This window comes from Pezoporus wallicus, unplaced genomic scaffold (genome assembly GCF_028554395.1).
Source record: "Pezoporus wallicus isolate ANWC-B61680 ecotype Strahan unplaced genomic scaffold, APGP_CSIRO_Pwel_v1 contig_8747, whole genome shotgun sequence".
Taxonomy (NCBI): Eukaryota; Metazoa; Chordata; class Aves; order Psittaciformes; family Psittacidae; genus Pezoporus; species Pezoporus wallicus.
In genome coordinates, this window is record NW_026641976.1 from 1,070,686 (window position 1) to 1,097,130 (window position 26,445).

The window sequence follows — 26,445 nt, forward strand, 5'->3', positions numbered from 1 at the left end:
GGCAGCGCTTCTGGCTTCCCCGACACCTATAAAGGGCGGTTCCTCGGCTCCTCTTCTCGCTCCGGCACTGTGTGAGCTCCCGGTCCTGTGTGGCGGTGGCGGCCGCGAGGTGTGGCAGTAGGGTGCAGGGGTCGTGGGTGAAGCTCCTCGAGCAGGAGGGGAGCGCTGCGCACAGCTGTTGAGGTGTGACAATTAGCTATTAAATAAAGGGGAGGGAAGCACCAGCACCTGCGTTCCTTCCTCCTCTTCCCTAGGACCCCCAGCGGGTCTGCGCCCCTTCGGCAAGGGAGGATAATGCATCACGCTCGGGGGGCTGCAATGCTTGAGCCAGCCTGGTCTGTGTGGCAAAGGCTGGAGGCTGCTCAGGCGCGCTCCAAAGCAACAGTTTTTAGGGAAACCGTGCTGCCGAGAAGTGCTGCCTGTCTGGTTTTCAGTTGCCCCTGGGATTAGGAGCCTTGATGATCCCAGCGGCAGATTTCAGTGCCTGAATCCTTTTGTGGATCTAATTGCAGGTGTCACAGGTCTTGGAGCGATGGATAAAGGGTCTTACTCTGTGACTGAGATGCTGCAGTTGGAAGGAAGGAGTTTGCAACCTTTGGTGTGTAACCCAATGGTAAGGAGGCTATTGCAATCTGCAATGTGACCTTCACACCTATCACATGTCTAAAGGCTAATAAAGCTTGTGTTTGTTTATCATACTGAATATCAGAGACTCAAACTGATTGTTCTAGGCAGTTAGCCTATGATCATTTAATCTGGTAGGTTAGGCAATAGATAGAGGACAATGTGTTTCAAAGCTAGGATAATAGCACTAGTCAGTCTTGTCTTTGTAAAGCTCCATTTAAAAAGAATCTATGGAGACATTTAATTACTTTCAAAAGACATGGGATATCAAGTCTGTTCTCGGGGCTCTATTTGACAGGGACTTGTATCTGCTTAATTTACTCTGGATTAAACTGGAACCGGTTTACTCTGAATGAGAACACCTCTGTATAAATAAATCAAGAATAAGAAACAACTGTGTCTAGAGACAAACCCTTAGGTCACCTGTGTGACCCAACACTGCACCTCTACCTGAGCCTCCTTGTCCTGGTTATCATCACTGTCCTTGCTTTAATTTGGGATGTCAGCTGTAACTGGATCAGTCTACGGAACCTGACATGCTGTCATAGAGGTCTATGGAAGTTTGAGTGATTTGGAGAACTAGGGCCTCAGATGCCCTGCCTTCTGCAGGTGTGCTCCACTTTGTTCCACACAGCACACCAGGTCGTTTGTTCTGTTGTCATTCAAATTCCTGCTTCATTGGGAAACTGGTGAAAGTTGTAAACCTGAGTGGGACAAACCCCAACTTCTGCTTAGTTGGCAGTAGACTTTAAGCAAAAAAGTAAATAGTATACCTTCTGCCTGCACTGTGATTTGAGAATTAATTCAACAAACAGCAGCAACAAAGGAGTGAGAACTCGTGGCAGAACATGGAAAGAGCTCATCTAAGAGAATTTTAATTAAGTGCTTTCAAAAAGGGCTAGGCCTAAATAAAATTCACTTTTAAGGTGCTTAGAGAACCGGCTACCCGGGCTCTGAGCTTTTAGTTGGTAAAGCGTAGGAAGGCTGGAAGAGGGCACCAGAAGAGCTTGTCTTCAAGAGGCAGAAGAAGAAGGTGGCAAGGAAATTCTGGAGCAGTCATGTCACTGACTAAAATAAATAAATAAAATAGGCTAATAGCTACCCAGACTGACAAAGAACAGTCAATACTAGATTTGTTGAGACCAAGCCATGTGAAACCAATCTTTCTGTGACAAGGTGACCAGTCTTGTATAAAATCCTTCTGTCCTGTGTACATACATTTGCAGGAGCATCACAAAGAAACTCTCTTCCTACTCTGCTTTGTTGTCTTGAGCTCTTTCTCAGTCCTTTCAGAGACCAGGATTTAATCTAGTGCTTTAACCTTTTCTTTTTAGGTTGTGATGCTTCTAAAGTGTTGCTAGCTGTGTATGAAGTCAACCAACATAAAGCTTCAACAGGACGTAGAGCACCTCAGCCCTGATATGTTAGATCTAAAGTATTTTGCTTCTGTGTTCTGTGAACAGATAGCAGGTGGCATCTGTGTAATAGCTTTTTTCCCTACTATGTTTGAAGCTATAATTTGGAACTTGCAACTTTCCAAAAAGATAACACAAAAATCCATCTTTTTGCCCACTGTGCAAACATTTAAGCTAAGTGTCCTGGGTTCAGCAGTGGTAGTCATTTTTCACCTTCTTGGTTGCTGGACTGTTCTTGTCTCAAGCAGCTACTCAAACTTCGACTGCAACAGACAGCGCCCCCCCAGCCCAACCAAGTGTCGTTTGAACGACGACACTAAGTTCAGATTTTTATACACAAATGGTGCCACGCTGCAGTTGGCCTAAGCCAGCCTAAAATTACATTGTCTGTGAAGGAGTCTGCCCTCCCCTTTTTGTGTCAGAGTCTGTATTCACATGGTTGCACTTGAGTTCACGTGGTTGCACAGTAACTACACCAGCTCAATGATGTCACTTAAAAAACCTCCCAGGTTAGTTTTCAGGCAGATCAGAAGGTTGGCCTGACTTACCAGGTACTTGTTAATGTCAACATTAGACAAAGAAGGGGAGGTGAGTGGGCTGGAAGGAAACTACCCCTGAAGAAGGTGATGAAAGGGACATGGTTACACATCCTAGCAGATGCTGGAGTTCCTTGCTGATCTCATTTAAAGCACACCCTCACAAACAACTGGCAAGTGTGCCATGGAGATGGAAATGAGCTGTAGGAAGAGGATGGGAACTCTTAAACTAACTTTTCCACTGGAAAAAAACCAACAAAGTACAGTGTAGGTAATCCTCCTAAAGTCAATGACACGCTCCAGCTGGATGGCTCATAGTGCCCAGAGTCAGGCATGTGTATGAATTTTTGTTAGTTCAGAGCTTAGGTTAGTGGCAGCTCTGCCTGCTCAGCACCCCAGAAGTCAGTTCCTTTATAAATTGATTTGAGCATACAAAAGTAAGCCATGAATTAAAAGGCAGGCTGGAGACCATGCTTGGGCCTTCATCGCGTGGGTTTAGTGCTTGTGACTGTAATAGTTGAACAAATCAGAATATAAATTAATAAAAATCTTGCGGCTTCCTTGTAAAGCTGAGAGCTTATCAGTGGAGGCAGAAAACTGAGGCAAATCATAGTTTGTTCGAGATCACATAAGCTCCTTGCTGTAGAGACAGTAACAGAACATTCTCTTTTGGTAGTCTTTGCAGATTGATTTTAACATCTTTCTGCCTGGAATTATATGCCAAAACCCACATCAGGGCAACCACTCCTCTCCCAGACACTAAATTTTAAAGCCTGTGCAAAACAATAGTGTTGCTTGATGATCCAGCTTTGAGATTTTTTTTCCAAGAGACAAATATTGTGCTTTTTCACAACTGCTTTCTTCGAAACCACTGAACTATTGTTGCTAACGTTCTCTCTCTAAGGATCATAAAAAGCCCTGCATTCAGGAACTTAACTGAGAAGTATTAAGCAACCCTAATTTTACATATATCTCATTATCAGCTCTATTTATGATGGTAGAGAGCCTGTACAATGTGAAAAAATACTAATTAAAAAGAAGATTAATCACGTTTGTAAGCAGTGAATTACTAACATGGCTGTTACTGTGGTACGGGGGAAAAGAATGCCTAGGTTTAAATTTTTGTTCTTAAGCCTCTGAGAACAAAAAAGGTATTCTGCATGCTTTCCTCAAGCTCGGTCTTGCTCTGCTTCTTGGCACACGCTGTCATTTTTCAGGTACATTTTTTCCTGCTGTTAGCTGTGCTGCAGGGCACCATCTCCGAGGTCATTATCAAAGGGTTTCTTTGTCAGCCTGGCTCCTCCTGCCTCTACAAAGCTGAGGGCTAGCGCCGTCCCACCGAAATCCACACAGGTCCCGTGCCAGAGCTGCAGCTAGAGATCTTGCGGGTTTCACAGACTCAGTGGACCTGCGCCAGTTTGCCTTATCTGATGATCTGGCTCCATGAGAACAAGTCCCTAATGACTCACATCCACCTCATACCTGGTGTGCACGGGAAGTTGTTTTTCAAGCTGGGTCCCACAAATGCCAGCAAATCATATCTTCTTTGTTGTAGAGCTGCTTCCTTCTTCTAGGAGGCGCTGAGTAAAGTGTGTGTGCAAGGGAGACACTTGCTTAATGTGTACCCAGTGTCACACAGCTTCATGGGACAGGGTGGCACGACGAGCCTGCAGGCGCCTCTACACACTTCCGCAGGATGGTGCTTGGCAGCATTCGCTGGGGAGAAAGCATCTTCGGAATCACGTTGAAAATTAAGCAGGAACAAAATCCATATATTCAAAAGTGAATAGATTTACATACAGTTATTACAGTGCAAATAATGAGCATGGAAAATATAGAATTTGGTATCAAAATCAGAAAAAAAACCAGCTTCTTTCACCAAAGTGCTTCCATTCGGGTGGATATTTTATTTTACTTTGTACATGCAAACCACCATCTTGTAGTGCTAATACATTTCTTACATAAAATTCAAAAAACTCTGAAAAACCACCTTTGAAATCCATTGTCACTACCCACTATTGCCTAGTGAAGACACGGGTGTTAACAAAGCCTCCACATGCAAACTAATGTAAGAATGTAAATTCTATACAAGATTACTGACAAGATAACAGATGCAACTTTTTAGCTTTACAAAACCCCTGTGTGAATGCAAACCCTGTGAGTAATGTTAAAGTGAAATCTAAGCAACAGTAGGGTAAAAGTCTAGAGGGACATTAAGCAGCATAACTGAGGAAAATTATTTGAAAATATTATTTAAAAAAACAGGTCTCCATTAATAAATTATCATCCCACTGTCTCTGTCTCCACAGCTGATTTTGTCTTCCAGTATGTATTTAACAGTCTCACAGGAAGTTGTGGCAATGTCAAACTTGCACTGCCCTGCAAGCGTGGTTCCACAGGTCAAGCACAAATCTATAATGCCACATTTAAATCTGTTACGTGAAGCCCCGAATGGCCTTTGTGCAAATCGACACCAGTACCTGCAGTGCAGCCTGCATGGAAGGCAGCAGCCTCCTGCTCAGGTAGGCATGGAGATCTACCCAAAGGAGTAAATTGTTGGATACTGGATCAGATAGTCCTGCTAGGCTATTGTAAAAGATCTGTGAAAAGACTCCTCTGTGCTGTGGTTTACTAATATTTTCCATTATAAAGGACTCTTTCTTTGGGAAGTATTAACATCTCTGTTGTTTGTTGCAGGCCTTTGATATTTAGCAGGGGAAGTCCCAGAGGCTATAGTGGTACCTATTCATTGCCCAGAGAAACGTGACTCAGTTGTACCCATACTGTACAGTATTAAAAATGCCGGGTCTCTGATTCATGCACAAAGGCAGATTAAAATCAGGCTGCCACCCACATCTGTCTGGACTGCCCCCACTGCACAGATGGCTCAACTGCCCTTCAAACATCAGCTGAATTGCCACAAATTACAGCCAAGCATATTTAATAATACTAAAAGCTGAGCGCAAAAAATCTCAGCTGCCTGCAAAGCAGGAACTTTCAAGGCAGTAACAAGCTGGACAGCTGTGGAAGGAAGTTCTTTACAGCCATCAGTTTTACTGTACCTGTATTTGTGACAGGAGTCTTGAATTCATTTTCTCTCTCTGGCCAGGATTGCCAAGTATTGCAGACAACCTGGTCCAAATCGTCAGGCTGAAGCAGCAGTGAGAATGGGTGCACAGTCATGACTTAGGGCTCCCTCCAGCAAGCCCCACTCCCATTCCTTATGCAGGTGTAGCAAACTGGCACAAACCCATCAGCGGGTTCACTTGCCCATGCTCTTTGTGACAGCAAATGTAGGAAGCAGGTGCTACTATCACCATTCCACCTGCTCCTACAGGCCCTCGTGAGGGTCCTGGGCAGAATGCTGTGCTCTTCCAGCTATGGGGATGAGTGGGAGCACATCTCTCCTTACCCCAGCTCCCCACTGGCCCAGCACAGCCTCATGTTCCATGTGTGCAACAGCAGGCAGCAGCTGCATGATGGAGGGCCAGTTCAAGGGAGACAGTTTTCTACAGGAGATGCAGTGTAAATCCTCCCAAACAGAAGTGCCCCAGCATCCTTAGGGTTACATTGCACGCTCACTTCAATTTCAGACAGCCTACTTTTGTTCAAACTATTCCCAGTGTGCCTGATACTACATTCTGGTGCCCAGATACAATATAGCTCTGTCTGTGCGCCGAAAGTTGCACTGTCAAAGTGGCACAGGAAGCCCTTCTCAGAGAATGCCTCTGGGTCCTCAAGGGACACTGGCTCGTGGTAACTAGCACAGGGTAAACTAGGTTTCAAGCTGACTGGATGCCACCTTCTCCTCCATACAAGTCTTAGATATTTTATTTGGAGGGCTTCTTCAGTTCCTGTTTTAAAAGAAATGTTTCAAACACTGCCATTCATTTTTACTGTGATGAAGGATACCTGTCTTTTTGTCTATGCCCTTTACAGAAGGCTCAAATAAATGCCTTTGCCATGAACTTATTCCTAACAGGTCAGGATAACCATGGCTATGTGGAATTATTTGTGAAAACGCAGGTGGGTACATTTAGTTATACTGCTAATACCATTCATTTACTTTCTCGTTGTATCTCCAGCACCCAATAAATATCTATAAAATTTCCATTATACCAAATTGTACATAAATCCTATATAAATCCAGCTCTGTGAACATCTTTACCTATTTTATTTAAACATACCTTATGTTTTTTATTTAAATGTAATCATTTAATTGTAGCTTAGAAGTCCTTTATGAGAATAAAGTCTGAAATTATTTCAAGAGTTATTAGAGAAAGTCACTAAGTAAAGCTAAGAAGCCTGCCAAAACTGAGTTTAAATATACATCTCACAAGCTGCTATCTGATTTCTAATAAGTAATGTAGGAGGCTAATAGAAAATGAGGTGCTTTACCTACCAGTTCAAACTGTTTGTCTCATGCATTGGTTCAACACTTTCCCCATGGGATATATATTTTTAATAAATAAATACACATGCACACATATATATGCTAGGTAAATATATAGAACTTAAAAGTTTCTTCTCCAAGAGGCTATAAATTAAAGTATTATACATGCATAATATAGTATTTTGCATATATTCTCTAAGCACATTAGAATAAGTTAATGTGAAAGGTGAGAAAACACAGTATTATATACAAGATCTGTCAAGGATAAAAGTGAAGACTTTAAAACCTATTTTATTTAAGAGAATAAACCTCGTCGGAAGAGTATAGTTTTCACAGTAAGAATCCATTAAAAGGCTGTTTTTCTAGAAAGCTATCTGAATTCCCAAGCCCAGCTCCATTTCTGCTGGTTTTTCTTTCACATTCATTGGTGTTGCTTCATCAACGTCATTGGAAGTACAACAGCTTTCAAATGGCTGTACAGCAGTTTGAAGTTCAGAATCCACAGGCTCTGGCATAGAAGTCTCTGTTTCTACCCAAACATTTTCTCCAGTAGCTTGTGACCCTGGCTGAAGCTGCATGAAAAGCATTTCTACTGTTGAAGTGTCTCTTTTGCATGAGTCTCCTCCTTCTCTCCCAAAACTGTTTTGGCTTGGTGAAGACTTATTTGTTCCTGTCTTGTTATTGACAGCCTGACCTGAATCCATGATGTCATTATAGACCGCTACATTCAAACTCATATGACCCTCATCATCTTCTTTATATCTAAGGGAATAAAATAGATAATACCAAAAATACAAGTACAAACACAGTATTTACAGCAGAAAGTAAGAATAACCTAATTTCTAATTCGATTGCCAAAACTGAGAATGTCAGCAATCAATTAAAAGATGAATTAGATTGATATTGATTAGGTGGCACTTAAACAAAAGACACTCTGTATGAAGGAACACCTGCCAGAGGGTTCCAGTAGGTGTTTTTTATCAAATATAAGTCATGTAACAGAAAATAAAAGGTACCTATTCACAATTATATTTTACTTGCTGTATTTTCTTGTTCCAAAATGGAGATTATGGCTTGTTTATACTACAGAAGCTGTTGAAATATTTATGTACTCTTTCGTGGATATAACTTGCAGGGTCAAAAAATTTTTTCAGCAGTCTAGGTTACAAGATTTTCCAGAGTGGTAAAAGCTATAAAAGCATAAAGACCTTTTTATTTCCTTGGTTTAACTATCTTTACACCAGTGCTAATGAAACCTAAGTAGTAAATTGTTTCATGCTCAGAATGTTTAAAACGGAAGCAAACTTAAGATAACATTTAATTAAATATCTGCATCTCTTAAACAAAGTATTTAAAAAACCCTGAACTTTATGATCTGAGCAAGAATCAGCTGGCAACATACCTGAAACGAGAATGGCTGCGGAGTTTATGAGCTTTTCGAAGATGTAGAGTCAATGTATAACTCCAGGAGAAACATTTCTGACAGATGTGGCATTTGTATTTCAGAGTGCCATTACTCTTCGAAAGAAAGACTGTTAAGAGTCACTGAAGGCTTGCAGGTACATATGGCAGAAATTAATCCTTTGTTGAAACGTGAAAAACCACACAAACTAGTTGAAAACTCTTCTGAAGTGAATTTCCTAAGACATTTAAAACCTGTGCTTTTTAAAACATGTCTGTTTAAGGAACCCCAGTGAATACGGAGATTCTCAGGATAGGCCATCAGTACTCCAGTAGCAGTGTGACACGTATCTTTCACTAAAATATATGCATTTTACAACATAGCAGTGATCGTAACTATCATAATTCGAAAAATGAAGCAGCAGGCAACAAGCGTGCATAAAATATAGCAAAACTGTATTTTAACGTTGTGGCCAGACTCACCTGATTAAAAGTGATGTGAGCTTTACATACTTTACCATTTCTCTATTTTCAGGTAACTCCAAGGATGGAGTACCAATGTGAGGAGAAAGGTGACATTGGGCTTTAATCCTTGAAATACGTTGCTGCTGAGATTAGGATTGCCATTTTATTTCATGTTTTAAAAGGGGTTGGGTGTACGTGGAGGGGGTTCAAGACAAGTACGCAACTGCACGCACCTAAAGTAAGCACTCAAAATATATCGGTAAGGATGAATTGGAAATTTGCATAATACTTGCAAGAGTCCTAGAAATGTGTGCAAATAAATACTTGATTTGATGCAAAAATGAAACATTTCATTAATTCACAAGAAACTAAAGGCATGTAAATGTGGAATTTTGCCTCATTTATAGCAAGATATTTTATCCTGCTATTTAATATACTCACCACATGCACTCTCTTGTAATGCTGTTTCAAAGTTTGTAAAGTCCGTGAAATAAAACCACATCCTTCAACATCACAGCTGTAGGCATCTGAATCATTGTGTGTTTCAACATGTTTATGCAGATCATACGCGTTCTTAAAACTTGAAAACAAGGTAAAACAAATAACAGATATAATAGTACAGAGGAGTAGTCTTGTGGTTAATGTTTAGGACTGGGAGGTAGTAATTTTTGGCTCTGACAATGACAAGTGAAAGCGGAATATGTGTAAATTGTTTCTCTACCTCAGTTTTTCCACCTGTGAAAAGGGGATAGTACAGACATCTCTTTGATGTGCTCCGAATTTCATTTTCCATTCCCTCTTTCTTCCCACACATCCATACCATGCCCAAATCTAGGTAATTTTTCAACAACCATGTTGCAAGGCATCACTCCCTCTTTCTGTTCATGTAGAGAAAATTCTTGTCATTTTCAGTCAGTCACTTAGTACTCTGGTCTAGAAATTTGGATTATTTCCTGCTGTCCACACAAAAGTACAAAAACACTTGTTCACTTTATCCCACTTCCAGCACGGAAAGGCCTGACCTCTCCCCTTCTCTGGTAAACATAATTTGCCAGTGCTTATATATATAACCTGGTCTTTCACATCCCAATGTTGTGGGGCTTTTTATTTATCTCCTGTGTGGCATTATATGGCAAAAGCAAAAGAAAGCACCACAGAAAAATGAGAGCATAAGACAGGAGAAGATATTGTAAGCCCGTGGCAGAAAAATCACTCAAAGGAGAAGACTGCAACTCTCCCAGCAAACAGCCAGCAATCATTTAGAGTGGCAAACCCCACAGTTTAAGGCAATACTGCTCCGTGTTTCAACTTGTTGTGATGACCATTTTGGTGTACTTATGGTCTTGCCAAGAAAATTCATCTTTTAAAGTATCTGTGCTATGTACACCAGAAGTTCATGAACTACATCTCAGCAGGTGAAAGCAGATGAACATCAGATGAATGTATTAGATTTCTTCATTGACCAGTTGATTATTTTAGCAGTTGAACACTTTTCTTTGTTTACTAACTCTCTTGTAGAACACCAACTTGGTTCTACAGTTCTGCTGACATAGCAACAAGCCTCAGGTTTTCTTACCTTCTGTCGCAGAGATGACAATGGAAAGGACGTTCATTACAGTGTCGGAATCTGGTGTGTGCTTTCAATGAGGAGACACTTGTGCATACCATGTCACAAAGGGCACATGTAACATGATTAACTAGAAAAGAAAGAAACAAACATATTTTCGGTTTTGTATCCCAGCTTCACCAGGACATCACCTGCTATGACACGACAAAAAATATATTAAAATATCATATTTAAAGTAAGATATTATATTTCAGAATAAAATACACAGAAAAACAAGATATTAAAATGGAATATCAATGCAATAAGGAGGGTAATGAAGTAATGGTCAATCTTACAATGTTTCAAGTTACTTTAAAAAAAATAGATGGTAATGGAAAAAGGCGTAGAAGATAATGTTTCATTCTCTAGGCTGTCACAAAAAGGATGATTACTGTTTTGCCCTTGGCACTTTGGGAGGATTTCTAAAAGCTGGATGTTGTCTGGAGGCCTTCTGACAGACAAGCACTGGCAAATCTACTTTTAGTGTTTTAGGTATTACCACTCTCAAAAAGATGGCAGAAAGAATACGTGTCTGTCCTCCGCCTCCCCATTTCACATTCAGGTATATTTGCTTAAGGCAGAATAATGCAAGGTGCTTGCTAAGCTGCCAGACATCGAACTGCAGTGGCTGAGACACAGGTTTGCTCTGATTCTGGAACATGGGAGAACCTCTGGCAGATTGGCAGGCAGGACTGCAACATCTTAAGTTGAACGAATGTTTGCTTGGCTGCATATGAATCAGCAACCTGATGAATGCAGTAGGAAGAGTCTCAATAAAGATGTTTTGGATTTAGACAAAACCTGTTATATTTAAGACTCTGAACAACGCATTATCTTAGAACCACTGACTGCTTTACAGATGGCAAAAGAAAAACATGCAGTTGAAGTGCTCATGTCTTCTTAAAAACTAAGCAAATATAATGCACTGTAACTATTCTGGAATCACTCCCTGCATAGCCACTTTTCCTCATAGTTTGTCTTAAACCAGGAAAAATGGGTATTTTTTTTCCTCCCTAAAATAAATAGCTTAATGTGGAAACTAGCCTGGAATAACTTAATCTGCAAAACTGCCATGAGTAAAGTTCAGCACTCTCTTGAAAGTATCCAGTGGTTTACTTGGTTGTCTGGCATGTAAGAATGTCCATGTAGGTAGTGATTTCAGAATACCTACAGCATTTGCATTCACATCACAGTTTATTTCAGAAGCATTTCTTACAGGTAAGCAAGCTCTTTAAAAGACTATTTCAATATTTATCTGTCCCAGCAAGCTATTATGAAATATGCTGGGGTAGGAATCTGAAAATGTCATGTCTGCACTGGCAGTCTGCACTAACACGCAGACGTGTGTGCTGCCAGAATTTATAAAGAAAGCTGAATCATGAACCAGAGAAACGCTGGCTCTAATATCTGAAGGGATTTAAGTAGTGCCTGAATAGTTGGACCCTGGAATGCCTTCCAGCTCCTTCAGACAAATTCACATTGTGGGTGGTTCACTGTGGCTTACTGGGACACGACACAGTTTCACATTTTCCTTGTTCCTAAGTCCGGCCACCTTGCCATTTTCCCTGGCTATGCAAGCAGAACACAGTCTGAATTATCAGGGGACAAGGACGGACAGGCACATTGTACAGCTCACAAAGGTTTAAGCACAGCCAGAGTGACCAGCAACAAACAGTTCGATTAGCCATGTGCTGTATTTACTATATAAAACCTATCCCAATATGTGTTATGCTTTAATTAAAAAAAAATAAAAAAACTAAAACCAAACAACAGTATGTTGAAATTGCTGCTTTAGCTAACAAAACCAAAATAAATCTTAATTTGTATTTATTTACAATTTACGTCCAAAATCATTCTGAGACAAAGGAATAAAACTAATCTAGTACGCAAACCAAACATAATTATTTTCTAGTATAAAATATAAAAATTAAGATATTTTGGTCAGATGCATGTCAACTATAAAACCATTCAAATACAAACATGTTCAGTCCTGGCAGGTTACAGTAAGCACCAAAACGAATGCATAGTTGTTAAGCATCAATGTGTTGACTTGCAGACAGTGAAAAATCATGTTTCCTTAAGAATTCAACTAGAAAGTAGACTCTACCCTGACTAAGCAAGTCTGCACAAAGCTGCTTGTATGTTTATACAACCTAAATGACTGGTACCCAGGTCTGGCTACATGGTTCAAATATTCCTTTTCCCAAAGCAAAGACCCACCCGGCTCTCAGCTTCTGCATTTCCTGTATGTCCAACAGCAACATCACATGTTTCCTTGTGCTTAAGATGCTGTAGGATTCTTTCCCAGCAAGTCATAGCTGTTGTAGTATAACCTGTGGGAATAATTTGGGGACCTCAGGGAGGCTGTGGTTAGGTCAGTGAAGTACTACAGTATTTGAGCGAGGCTGATTATGCACTGCAAGGTGAGCAGAGTTGCAGCCCAAGCTAAAATACAGCTTTGGCTTTAACCATGCCCCTAGTCATGAAAGCAAGTAAACAGAAGCGAAGAACAAGCATCTTCATGGGAGCTATTGCGAAACAGAAAGCCCCTTACGCTTTGTGATCAGAGGGCATGAAGAAGGGGATTTCCACTCTTCAGAGGGGCTGGCAATGAAATTCTTACTTCCCAGCACTAGTAACAGTTGCCCCAGTTTGGTATGTTAATTTTCTCAACTAATGTAATGATACTTACAGCTCTGTTCTGTACAAGGTGACCTTGAGAAAAGCACATTTTATTTTAAAAAGCTCTGACTTACCATGTCCCCTCATGTGATCACGTAGCAGCCTTTCATTGGCAAAATGTTTCTGACAGTTCTGGCAAACAAACATTCGATCTGAATTTAAATAGAAACTGTTTAGTGGCAATACAAATAATTTATGGAAGACTTATTAATTAATAACCTAAAGCTGACAGTTTCAAGAATAGACTAACAGAGCCACTGAGACAGTTTCAATTTTCTTTTTCATTAACCAGTGCTCTTCAGAAGAAAATTTATTTTAGGCTTAATGAAAAGGATTGCTTATCAGTAAGTTAAATTTATTCCAAACAGAGTAACAATCTGTTCAAAACACTAACAGTCTGAAATTTGAGCTCTTCTGTCAGTTACCTAGAATGCACCTACTTTCCATCACCAAAACATCCACAATTCATAAATATATTCCAAGCTCTTAAAACCAGAGAAAGCAATCACCTTCCCTTCCTCTTTAGGAAAGCATGCCGACTAATACATAGTTGTTGAGGTAGGGAGTATTCTAGTGAAGAAAATACTGAAAAAGCAAAGCTGAAGAATAAAAAAAAAAGCTTTTTGACCTGAAAGTAGTCAAGTGCCCACTTGGGATTACTTGCAGGGATTTTGTAATCCGAGTCTGGCTTTTGTGGAGGTTCTCGCTTCAGTAATCAAAAGTCTTTCCCATTCACGGGCAGTTTTTCAGTGTCAGTGGAATGTCACACTGTGCCATGGGCACCAAGGGAAGAGAGGCAGTGCAATGCCACAGTTGCCAAGCAAATAGCTTTTCTGCTGAAACATGGATGCAAGGGTGTTCTGTTGTTCACTTACATTACCCTAATTCATCAGACATGAAAAGTCAAGAGAATTTCTACACTTTATGAAAAACACTGCCTTCCTGGAGGAAACCCTCTTTCATTTAATTGACTTCTATGAAAAATAGAAATATTTATGAAATTACATGTGCACATTATCACAAAACACCTTAAATAAAAATCTCGAAACAGAAATAAGAGCTTACTTACTATCTTCTGAAACTTGTCGCTTTGTGTGATCAAAAAACTTAGTGTTATTGGAGAACATTCCTCCACAAGTAGGACATGCTACAACTCTTTCTTGCGTGTGGGTTCTTAAATGATCCCAGAGCTTATGCTTTCCTTTAAATACACCTAGACAATCTAAATCAAACAAACAGAGAAAAAGCTGTATATGACTGCTGTATTCTTTCTTACATAGAAACAGAAAAGGCTATAATATACTTATGTCCTATTGTTATATATTTAGCAATACACAAAAAAAGCTGCTTCTAGGAAAAACAAAATAATCAGGCTGGTACCATTACAAAAGTCAGGTGAGGTTTAACCTCACAAATACCCATGCCACTGCCAGTAATCAGAATTCTTCAAGACATGTTGACAAGGTTTGTCTTAAAAAAAGTTCAGTTTTGTTGAACCAGCAGAGAGCATGCAGTTATACTTTCCACCCTCACGTGTCAAAGTCTTTGACTCCACATGTATGCTCATACAGTAAAATATAGGTAACATTCATTACTATTTCTGTTGCCTGCCACCATCACAGAACTCCAGCAATCTTCATGGTCTCTGGAGAACCAGAAGAACAAGATGGGGTAGTGAATACAGGTGTCTTCACATTTTCTGTCTTTACATACACATTCACATAGTGGTTAACTGCAAGCAATCAGCTATCCACCAAACTATCTTGGCATATAAAAACAGCTATGTCCTTAGACCTCTTGAGCTCAGGAACAGTCTAGTGGTGTGGACACAGTGAACGCTCTAACAGCACCAGTAGGAAGCTCTGACTATTGACATGTGACAAATAAGGGGAAAATCCCTAGTAGGTTAATCTATTGGTGTAAATGCAGCTAAAGAACTAGTTTCAGGAGAAAACTTCAGACCTATGTGAAGGAATAGCCTATTCTCTCACATAAGGAGAAGCAGCTCTTTCATCTACCTAAAAAAACTACAACAGCTATGCAGAAAGCTACATTTTTAGGAATGTGAAATAGCATGGACCCAATCAAAGACTCTTAAGAATCAAGAGGACTAAAACTGAACTCAAGAACAAGAGATATGGAAAGATAAAATACTCTTTTGTGGATAATGCATGGTAAGAGTAATCAAGTGAATCAAATTTAATGACAGGTTAGATACATTTAGGTCTCAGAAACTAACACATAAAGTTCATTTGAGAAAAACGATTTGACTAATTCATTTAACCAGGTTCCATTTCTACTATTCATCAGAACATTCTTTCAAGTAGAACAAGAATGTAATAGCCTTGATAACAAGCCATATCCACCTCCAACTGGCAGAATACCGGTAACTTCCTGAGCTCCAGATCAATACACATAGTAAAGGGACAAAAGTCTAGACTCCTTATAAAAGACAAAGGCAATCCTAAAACCTCACCTTGTCTACAACGAGGAAAAAGTATTATCAGTGTCTCTTTCACCTCTACTCTCTACAGGATACTTCTGATCAGGAGAGGCAATAGAAAAATGGCAAGTTCCCATGTCTAGATCAGAAGCTGAAGGACTGATTATTTTTCTAGAGCAACTTGAACATTTCTGTCTGCTTAACCAGATTCAAAATGTAATATACAAGATATCAGATTGAATATCTCTCGCACATCCTTCCCTGAGTATGCCAACAGCCTCTGGTTGCCCTGAGCAGCCTGTAGTCAATCTTTGTAATCCTCCTCTACAGCCAATTCCACCCCACACAGTGTAGCTGCCTATGTTTGAGGTCTGCCCTAATACGGCGTGGCTGCTCAAGCTTCAGTCACAGTTCTGTGAAAACAGCTAAACTGGAATAAAGAGCAGTGAGAAACTTCATCTGAGGTCTCCACTTACACACCCTGTGCTGCAGTTCCCCACCTGTTGTGCCTCACTGGTCCTGCCTTGGACTTGCTGTCTGGGCTTCCTGGCTTGACCTCATACCTGTCTTGGCACAGTGGACTTGGGTTGTGGTGGTTGGGCTGTGGCTGACCCGGGCTAGCACTAGCAGACCTGCTCTGTTCTTGTTCAGGCTCTGTGAGACTGCACCCTGCCAGTGACTTCCCTGCTTGCCCAGCTGTCACCCTTAAACCCCAGTTTGTCTTCCCTTGCAGAACAGTCCCTTGCTGTGTCCTCACAAATTAAAACCAACTCAGACCACCAGCTAGTACACTGAGGGTACTGGGGAACCACTTTGCATCTGTTCCTTCAATTTCACAACAACTTCTTCCTCGTCGAGATAAGCCCTTACTGGCCTGTCCTTGCTTTTTAATTTTGGGGCTGAATGAAAAGTTGTCTTTCATTGACTAGACATGACTACTGCTAAAGTATTTTAAACTAGTCTTTTAAAATGGCTTATCTAACTTAAAACTTGCACCTCTCGTTAAAACTGACACCCGTTGCTTCTCATCCTTTCTAGAACAGACATGGAGACCAGTTGATTTCACTGTTTCTAATAGCAGGGCATTTCTTAAGCATATCTGAAGACACACTGTATTCCTTTTCTGCTGCATTTCCCTTCTCCCCATTCTGTTATTTAGGCTGTACAGGCAGAGAAGATCCTTTACCTGTTCTAGTAGGCTATATTATCCAAAGCTTCAATCACAGCGATGTGGGACTTTTGTTCCTCTAAAGCCTACAGATTCTACACTATCAGGTCACTGGAGTGAGTTCCCAGCCAAAAAATAGTGCATCTGTCAGCTAATCTCAAGAGTGAAAAGGAACAAAATTACGTCACCTTGCAACCACTGATGGGATTTTGGCATCATTGCAGTGAACAGCTAACCCCAAAAGTAACTATAATTCATAAGTTGAAAAAAAACCACCTATCTGGGGGGTCACCAAGAGGATTCCAATCAAACCTGGACTTTGTTGACACATTTTACAAGACACAACCAAATTGTTTGGTTTAAAGCAAGCACGGTATGTTCTGTTGCAAGACTAGAGTCCCACAGATTGTCTCATTATTCTTCAGCAGAAAGTCTGTTCTTCTGGAGAGGTTCTGCTCATATTCTTAGTAGGTCTGAAGCTGAATGGCATGCACATCAAATGGGAGTCCATAGTTTAGACCTTACTCAAACAATCAAGGCATCTGCTATGAAAGACTGTCAATGGAATGTGGCTTCTACAGTAGAGCCGAGGGCAGAACACCAGCTTTGAAGCCATGAAAATGATTTTAACACAAGAAGTAGTCAGCAATATAGCGAATGCATTAAAAATGCCCTTTCTTACCACAGAGTTTAAAAAAAAAAAAAAAAGCAATAGGTGTTCTTCCCTTGATTTGAAAGGAACAGAGGAGGGAAAGTAAAGAGCAAGCTCACTAAGAAGCATTGTGAGGGAGACAACACTGATCCCAAGTGGTAGAATAGAAGAGAAAAATCAGTTTGAGTGGTATAGGAACTGTCAGCCACATGTAGAATTATGAGGAAAGCCAACCCTGTTTGGTGCTGGCAACTGAGGGTGTTCAACCCCATGGATGATAGGGACTATTCTACTTAAATCATGGTGCCTACAAATGAAAATGTTTCTACAACTGTTTAGTATATATGAAAAAAATATCTGAAGGTGTCTCACAAGTTCTTATGTAATATGTAGCACCAAGTGAATTTTGTAAGAAACATTGAAGTGAAAATGGACTTTTTTTTTTTTATATGAACTACCTTTCCAGTGACAATAAACAGCTTTCTTCTGATCTGCAATAATTTCTTCCTCAGTAGCATAGGCATGATTAGCAACATGTTGATAAAACCACACAGGGTTATTGAAGGTAACCTAAAAACAAAATAGAAGCATGGAGAAGACAAGATTGTTTCGGCAGGAAATCAACTGACAGGAACATAGACTTAAGTGTTTTTAGAAACCAAATAGACACCAGTAAATATTGCAGTAATATCTAATTAACTCATCCCAACACAGAGACAATTACTACAACTACAAAAATGTAGAACATTCTGCAGTATCCACCACAAAAACCAGGTCCTGAATTTTCACCTACCATTTATTAGTTGAAAAGTCTGCCTAAACTAATTGAGTGAATGCTGTCCATTCTTTGGGGCAGGGATGTGTCTTTCAAGGCTGATTTATTTCTTGGGTTAATTTTACCTTGTCCCTTCCCTTCACTTCTACCTGCTCCTACTCACGAGGAGGCTATGAAGGCAGCACAGGTAATTCCAACAGAAGTGGGAAGGCTGCACAGTGATTAAATGGAATTAGGTGTTGTGGACACAGCACTCCATGAGTCAGTACTTACGTGACAAGGGGGACTAAACCCTAATTACCCTCTGTCTCACACCATAAAAATCCACACCTGCAGAGTGAAAGTAGACTGCACATTGAATGTTCTTCAAGTAACAGAGGGTGTCATTCAGCTGCATACTGTCATCAGTCACAATTCAAAGTATACCTCTCTGTTCCAAATAATTTAAACCCTCAACCTCTCTGCTGCACTGGCACAATTTTGTAAGGCTACATATTGAACTGGGACAAGGAACTGATCTGGCTTTCAAAATCAAAACTCTGGGAAGAACAAATGGGAAACACGTGAGACTCCTTAGGCTAATATTGCCATTGCTGATGATGTACAGCTGATTCAAATTTAAACAGCTCCGGGTTTTTTTTTACTTTTAGGAAAAATATATAAATGAAATAAAACTTATAAAATTTATTACATGGTTTTAACCATTCTAGTCTTAGTAGAGTGGGTTAAATGAAGCTGCTAGGCATTCTGTGTGCAGAACAGAGCATTCACACAAGGAGTTAAAGCAGGCAAACTGCTGCATTTTAAATTCATACTCCACTGTATTTCACAATAGCACCCTCAGGGAGACAAGCCCTTATTTCCTCTGAAGGGCTTGAAACATGATCAGAGAAATACAAGGTCTTGTGTATATGAAAGCATATAAGCATATTAAGGTGAATCAACTAAAAATACCGAGCTAAACAGTGATTGAAAACCTTTTTACTTCTTAATCAGAGTAACCATATGGGGGTTAAACCCATTTTAATTTGTTGGCACCATCTCTTTAAGTCTTTCACTAGAACTTTCTTGGACATTTATATGTAAGTAGGAGAGAAGTTTTGGGGGCAGTTGGCCGAGTCAGAAGCTTTACTTTTGGGGAAATTGAATCCGACACAGTAGGAGTCACCACAAGTGTTGGGGGAAGTTGTACGGGTGATTTTCAAAGAGAATTATATTCATAACTGTGGGAACATATTTGCAGGAGGGTGGGAAAGGTAAGTAGTTTTCCCTGCCCTCAAAGTTCTCCTCTTTCTCAGTGTGCCCTACCCCACCTCCTGGGTCTAGTCTAGTCTGCCTACTAAGTTGAGAAACATTCTTTTCATTAATAAAATTCACAACATAGTTTGAACTTGAATGAACATGTATAAAAAGATATAGCAAAATGCTGTGGACTAAAAGGTTCCATCAGCCAAAACTGATACACTTATACAAATGAAAAATGGAACATAAAATCAATTAATGGGAAGATTTTTCTTCTGGTTTTTAAGCATCTTTTTTTTTTTTTTCCCCAGCATGCTTTTCAAAAGACTGTGCTTACTGACAGAGGCAGCAAAACCTAATTCTGAGGGCCTTGAAGTTTTTTCTGGACATCTTTATTTTTTAAATAAACAGACGAATCATGGCAGTGTGCTAGTGAAGACTGATTGGTGTGTATTAAAAAGAGTCAATAACAAAAGTGAGCATTTTAAGAAATATGATTCTTATAAGCTATGAAACATAATGGCAACAAGATTTGTTTGTAACAATAGTTTGCAACCAAACTATGTAAACAAAATAAGTCATCATGAATAATGCTCTGAATTATGTCCAAGCTTATAGCTTTAAAAAGAAGAGAATGGGGTACTTCCATGCATAATCTAGTAAGCAAAATACTTTTTTCACAGATTGACTTAACAACAAAATTACCTCTCTCTATAAATGTCGCTCTCAGATTTTTATGTCAATCCTTATTTCATGTAAATAAAAATTATTGGGGAAAAAAGGTATCAACGTATTATGTGAGTGCAGATATTCTAAATTCAGAGCCAAATGCGTATTTTTAAACATTCTGTCCAGTAATAAGACAAATGAGGAGGCATTCACCTTTTATATATGCTATGGCATAGCATATATAAACTGTAAGCTGAAATTTTAAGGTGAAAGTAGAAATAACTTTGGACATAGTAAGGTTATCAAAGAAAAGCATGGACTACAAATGCCATCAGAAAATAAAAGTACATTCACTCCATCACTGCAGTACATTTACCCATTCAAAAACATGACACGCGTGAGGGATATAGTATCTATGTAAAGCACCATCAAGCTGACATTCCTGTGCGTGGAAATAATTTCATCCTCATTAGTGTTTGCTTATAACCTCAAAAACCATAGTTTATGTCATTAATTTTATCACAAATTTGATATTAAAAAGTCACGGATAACAGAGAAATATGATTAAAAGTTGATAACCCATGAATCATTTAAAGGCCTAGAGAGACATCAGGAAAAAAGAATTAAAGGCCTTTGAAAACCATAAACGTTTTGTTTTGATTTGTAAAACTACTAAACCTGCATCAGATCTGCCATATGAGGTTTGCAAAATTCAGTTTTACGGTTTTTCTGATTTCCACAGTACAACTCATTTCAGTTATTTCTTCTTCACCAATATTTTACATTTTCACTTATATCACTTTACCCAAATGAAAGAAAAAAACCTCATATGTATGGAAAAAAAATGACGTAGACCAGATAGACAATTTTCCTGCATTACTTCTTTCTCTGAAAACTATCTTGCTCAACAGTTACGCAAAAGGAGATGATAAGAAGATGTCATCTATGAGGCATCACGCTTGTGGATATCTTTGCATACCTTTGCAGGTAATGCTCACTGTTTCTGAGGCCAACAGTGACAGAGAAAGTGATTCCCTATAACGTTGTATGAACACAAAGCTACTTTTGCTCAGGAATGGACACATCCAAGAAGCAGAAAAAAAAAATAAAAAAAATACAGGCAGCAGTACCTATGTTAACAGTGCCAAAAAAAAAAAAAAAAAAAAAAAAAGCAACTGCTAATCACTTTGATTTACTTGGTTATTAATACAGAAATTGCACAGTCACAACAGAATGGATAATGATTTTATTCCAGGACACCAAAAAGTGGACAAGACACAAACCACTTTTAGTTGAAACCAATCTTGGTCACATTTGGACATTAGGCTTATACGAACAGCCTGTTGCAAATGTCTAATTTCTGCTACAACAAAAAAAAGGAAACAAACAAAAACCCAAGACATTTCCAGCTGACCAAGGAAACATCACATATACTGTTGCCTTTCTTAAGGCAAACAATGAACACTCTGGACTGCTCTGCAAAATACTAAGTTCATTAAATTTTTATTTAACTAGTTATATTAAAGTTTTGCACGCATGCTCTTAAAACACAGGAGAAGTTGAATCTTTGTCAAAAAGATCATTTTAGTCATCACAAAGAGAAAGAAAATCTGAATTAGAGGTCACAGGTATCATACAAATGTGTTGTTTACATTTTGGGAATGCTATGATAATAATTATGTATTACTTACAAAGACAGTAGCAAACATTGTTCAGAGGGGAGATTGAGCAAGTATTCCCAATAATAAGTCAAATCCAAAGATTGCTAAGGTAAAGTTTGAAAAGGAAGAGAAATGGCAATATTGCAATGTATTTCACTTACGTCACAATTCTCCCAGTGGCAAACAAACTCCTCTGAAGTCTTTGGTAACTGATGCCAGCTACGGCTGCTCTGCAAACACGCAGGCAAATCCTGGTGCAGTGCCCGTAACTGACAGCCTATGAACTTCAGTTTGGTGTGGTAACTGTGAAAATTGACATGTGTTACCAGCTCTCTGGGATATTTAGCCTCAAATTCACAACTTCTCCACCAACACGGGTACTGCTCTAAACACAAGAAAGAAGTAAGATCTTACAGAACGCTGCATGAAATCTGCAACTGTGTGCCACAATGGTGAGAATGCCAAGAGTACTTACATTTGTAGTAACTTCACTATCTGTTAAGTAACCTTAGCAGAGAAGCTGGTAATTGCTATCTAGTGAGAATGCACTAGATAAGACTTGTAAATTTCAGTAGCAAGTAGATTTTCCAGTGTCTCACAACTGCAGCAATATTGGAGTGCTTTGTGTCTTAATCACAACTTTTTGTAGAAAGACACTTCATGGATTCAGTAGGAAAAAACTGTAAAAATCAGTATTTTCTTAGGTATATACTATAACACTCTGCAGCTTAGGTCACAGAGACATTGTTAATGTTGGTCCAATTCTGCTTTTTTCACCTTTAATTAAAACTCATTCACCTTTAATTAAAATGTCTACACCTGTAATTACACTTGATTACAGTGTTAAGAATAAAGAGCAGGATACACAAGAGCCAAAATACCTATATTAAAAAGTCTAGTATATTATTGCTATTACATCCACAGACACTACCTATAATTTTCTGCAGAATTGGATTGCTTTCCTTTTAAGTACATTTAATACTATTAAAAAGATGTGAAATACACCACCACCAGTGTATGTATCTAAATAAGACAAATACTGTACAAACAATAAAAGTTTCCTTTTACATTTTTCTATAAAGATTCATACAAGGGCAACTTTACACTTAGAAGCCTTAAGCAGCAGCAGGCCTGTTCCCTGAAAGGCGATAACTCTGGCATTCAAATATAATTTGCTAATATCTGCTTTAGACACCTGCTGAGGCCCTAATATTAGGGAAAAAAGAAAAAATCCTCAGCAGACGTTCTCATGACATCACGTCTCCAGTCCCTTTCCACATTAGCAATACCTATCAATACAGACAAAAACCCAGGACAATCAGAGATGAAGCAAAAAGCAGGAGTTGGCCCTTGTCTAAGGGCTCCATGCAGCTGTGCCTGAGAAAAGCCAAGGTGCAGGTAAACTGAAGTCAACATTATTTTCTAGGCTAGGAATAATCTTCCAAGCTGCGGTGTAATCTGCGTGACAAATGAGACATAAATGACCTGTTGTTTCCTGCGGGTGCTGTAGGTACTCATCCAAGTGTTCTGCAATATGATTACAAAATTCCTCCATGCATTTCCCTACAAAGCAGCATTCCTTCCATTCACAGGGTAATATCAATTCAGCATTCTTAAACTTGCTTCCAGGGGCCATTGCCTAAAATTTGTAGAAGTACAGAGGAGTTTTAGTTACCATATTATATTTTTGTAAGTTCCTCACGTGAAAATAGCAGATAAGATTACAGGCTCCTAGATGACATGAACATTTTTTGTGGGCTTTAGGGTTTTTTGTTTGTTTTCTGTTTTTCTTTAATTATTGCAGAAGTTATTTTATGAATCTAAAATCATATTTTGCAAACAATTATACCTTGCCAGAAGCCACAAGTTGTAACATTTTCATTACAACCATGCAGTAAGAGTCCTATGATCACCACCCCAAACATTTGCTGAGGCTGCCTTTATTGTAACTTAATTCCACAGCAGTACTGTAAAACCTCTTTCCACAGAGAAAGCCAAAGCAATCATTACCAAGAGTGCAATTCCACAGTCATTTTAGCCTGACATTAGTATGGGCTCCCACTGAAAAGGGCTGATTCTATCCACCACATACATCCACCAGCTCTGGAACTGGCACAGCCAACCACTAAACTCATGAGAAAATGGATCCAACTGAAAGCCAATTCTTTTGGGGGAATGACAGAGAGATAACTAAATCAGTTTTCTGCTCAACTGAATGCCTGTTTGTGTTGGAATAAAGCAATATAAGCCAAGGAGACATAGTTCCAGTGTTTTTTTCATGGCTCTGAACAGAAACAACAATAGCAAACTTAAAAACTACTGGCCTGTTCTCAGTGGTTTTCCACCTCCCTACTCTTCCCTGTGTTACTAGCTTCAAAGATCTGCCACTTCAGCTGCTCAGAGGAACACTCCTTAACCTGCATTATTCCCAGCAATCTGGATTAGTTTTAAGAGTTTAAATAGCCTCCAAGCAGATCAGCTGATGAATCTCAGTCAGCAGCAAACTTTGGAAGGAGGATAGTAACAAGCAGCTGGGAGGAGGTTCCTTATTTTCTCATCAACACATAGAGATCTGGAAGACAAACTCTGCCCAATAGCCTAAAGCATCAGTACAAAAGCCTGTGTCTTTCCTGATGCTCTTACTGATTCTATTGATTCAAACAAGTCAAGCACTGACATAATACGGGTAAAAAAAACCTAACAGGGTGCACGTGGGAAAACGTGCAGGAATCAGTATGCCAACTCAGTGGTGTTAAACAGGCACTGTCAACAAAACCGGCAGAATCTTTGTATTTCCAGCTACTAAAAATACCAGTCTGGAAGCATTCCTTTTCCAGAAAGTTAATTACCAGAAAGCTTCTGAGAGACCTGATAGTTTTATATTGCAAACCTTCTCACACTGTAACATTTTAACCTAAACTGCTACAACCAAGCCTTTTAATTGTCCAGTGCCCCATCTTGCTGACCTGAAGCCGGAAATGCCAACATCCCTAAAGGCAGACAGAACGGTGAGCAGACTACCATTTATGTTACACATTAAATAATCCATTGTCAAATACTTTCTTAAAGTTATTCCACCAGACGCAGTATTAATACTAATGGAAGAAAATATTTCAAGCCATAATTATTCTAATTGACCAATCACAGAATCGTTAGGGTTGTAAGGGACTTCTGGAGATCATCTGGTCCAACCCCTGCCAAGGCAGGGCCACCCAGAGCAGGTGACACAGGAACATGTCCAAACGCATTTTGAACATCTCCAGAGAGGGAGACTCCATGACCCACCCTGGGCACCTGTTCCAGTGCTCTGCCACCCTCAACATAAAGTTTTTCCTCATGCTGAGATGAAACTGCTCTTGTTTTAGTTTATGGCCATTGCTGCACATCCTGGGCACCACTGAAAAGAGTCCGGCAGCATCCTCCTGGCACCCACCTTTGCAACATTTACATGCATTGTATCTCAGTCTGCTGGACTAAATGAGCTTAGCTTCCGCAACCTCTCCTCATAAAAGAGATGCTCCAGACCCCTCATCATCCTAGTGGCCTTAATGCCAGTATCCACAATATCCTAACAAGCTGAGTATCACAGTATCACAGTATCACAGTATGTTAGAGATTGGAAGGGACCTCGAAAGATCATCTAGTCCAATCCCCCTGCCGGAGCAGGAACACCTAGATAATGTTACACAGGAGCAGATCAGAAGCAAAAGCTACCAGAGAGGAAAACTCTTGGGAGTGACCTTGAAACCCTCCCACCCGTAGCGACACGGACCCTTAGCATCTCCCCTTTATACCACTGCCTCTCTACCGCACCTCAGCCGCCCATAGCACCCCCCCACCCCCCCACCTCTACACCCACCTCAGCCGCTCGCAGCCCCCTCTGCTATCTCTACATCCCCATCCCACCGCCCTTAGCTGTCTGGCCCTGTCGGAGGAGCTCTCCCTACACCTGACCAACAGCACTAACGAACCCCGAGGGAGAGCTGCAGGGCGAGCCAGGTCTGCGGGCGCACCTGCCCGGCCGCAGGTGTGTGAATCCGCAGAACCGAGCTCAGCGCGGGGAGCGGGTAGCGCTCTCAGAGCGCAGAGGGAACGGGCACCCTTGGGCTGCTGTTGTCCTTCTCAGGGCGAAAGGCAGAGCGGTAACAGAGCCTAGGCTGCGGTTTCCACAGCGCTCCCCTTCGACGGGTGCAGCGAGCGGCAAAGCCCGTGGTTGCACCCGAAGTCCGCGAGAGTGTGTGTGTGTGCGTGCGGCCGCTAACGGCCGCGGCAGGTATTAGCCCCCCGCTGACTGAGGGCGGCAGAGCACCGGAACACGCTCCTTACGGCGGTCGTGGAGTCTCCCTCTCTGGAGACATTCAGGGCTTGCCTGGACACGTTCCTGCGTCACCTGCTCTGGGTGGCCCTGCCTTGGCAGGGCTTGGACCATATGATCTCCAGAGGTCCCTTACAGCACCAGCGGTTCTGTGATTTCTGGTGGTGGAGCTGGGGCTAACTGCCATGTCATGAGCAGCACTGGGGGAGCTGCTGGTGGGAGGTGTATGTTCAGAGAACAGAAGCAGTCAGCAAACCCGTTTAGGGTGGTTAAAACACATCTTCCTATGACTGCTGTTGCGGCTGCCACTGAACAATGCCACTCAGCACTGCTCATTCTTTAATTCTTCTATTTACAGTGTTGTTCTTTTTTACTAAACCGTACAGTTAAGAGTGTAT

At 40.4% G+C, this 26,445-nt stretch overlaps 2 protein-coding genes and 1 long non-coding RNA gene across 6 annotated transcripts in view; 1 reads left to right on the plus strand and 2 right to left on the minus strand.

Annotated features, from left to right (window-relative positions):
• Positions 1 to 26,445, minus strand: part of RIPK4 (receptor interacting serine/threonine kinase 4) — an 84,546-nt gene that overhangs the window by 21,993 nt on the left and 36,108 nt on the right. The window lies entirely within an intron of this gene.
• On the plus strand, positions 105 to 9,348 carry LOC130608482 (uncharacterized). 2 transcript variants are annotated; one of them, XR_008974547.1, is made up of 4 exons: positions 105 to 183; positions 513 to 613; positions 6,558 to 6,601; positions 8,905 to 9,348. It is a non-coding gene; the product is annotated as an uncharacterized LOC130608482 (long non-coding RNA). The 2 variants fall into 2 exon arrangements; XR_008974546.1 differs by lacking the exon at positions 105 to 183 and having other exon boundaries at positions 272 to 613.
• Positions 7,244 to 25,810, minus strand: LOC130608481 (histone H4 transcription factor-like). 3 transcript variants are annotated; one of them, XM_057426394.1, is made up of 11 exons: positions 25,704 to 25,810; positions 24,050 to 24,722; positions 23,218 to 23,371; positions 21,894 to 22,117; positions 17,844 to 17,955; positions 14,192 to 14,344; positions 13,197 to 13,274; positions 10,411 to 10,531; positions 9,276 to 9,414; positions 8,371 to 8,486; positions 7,244 to 7,730 (listed from the first exon to the last, which is right to left on the minus strand). In XM_057426394.1, the coding sequence occupies exons 3-11, from the start codon at positions 23,366 to 23,368 to the stop codon at positions 7,331 to 7,333; spliced, it is 1,494 nt and encodes a 497-aa protein (XP_057282377.1). In that variant the 5' UTR covers positions 23,369 to 23,371; positions 24,050 to 24,722; positions 25,704 to 25,810; the 3' UTR covers positions 7,244 to 7,330. The 3 variants fall into 3 exon arrangements, with proteins under 3 accessions (XP_057282377.1, XP_057282378.1, XP_057282376.1); XM_057426395.1 differs by lacking the exon at positions 25,704 to 25,810 and adding an exon at positions 25,592 to 25,648; XM_057426393.1 differs by lacking the exon at positions 25,704 to 25,810 and having other exon boundaries at positions 24,050 to 24,804.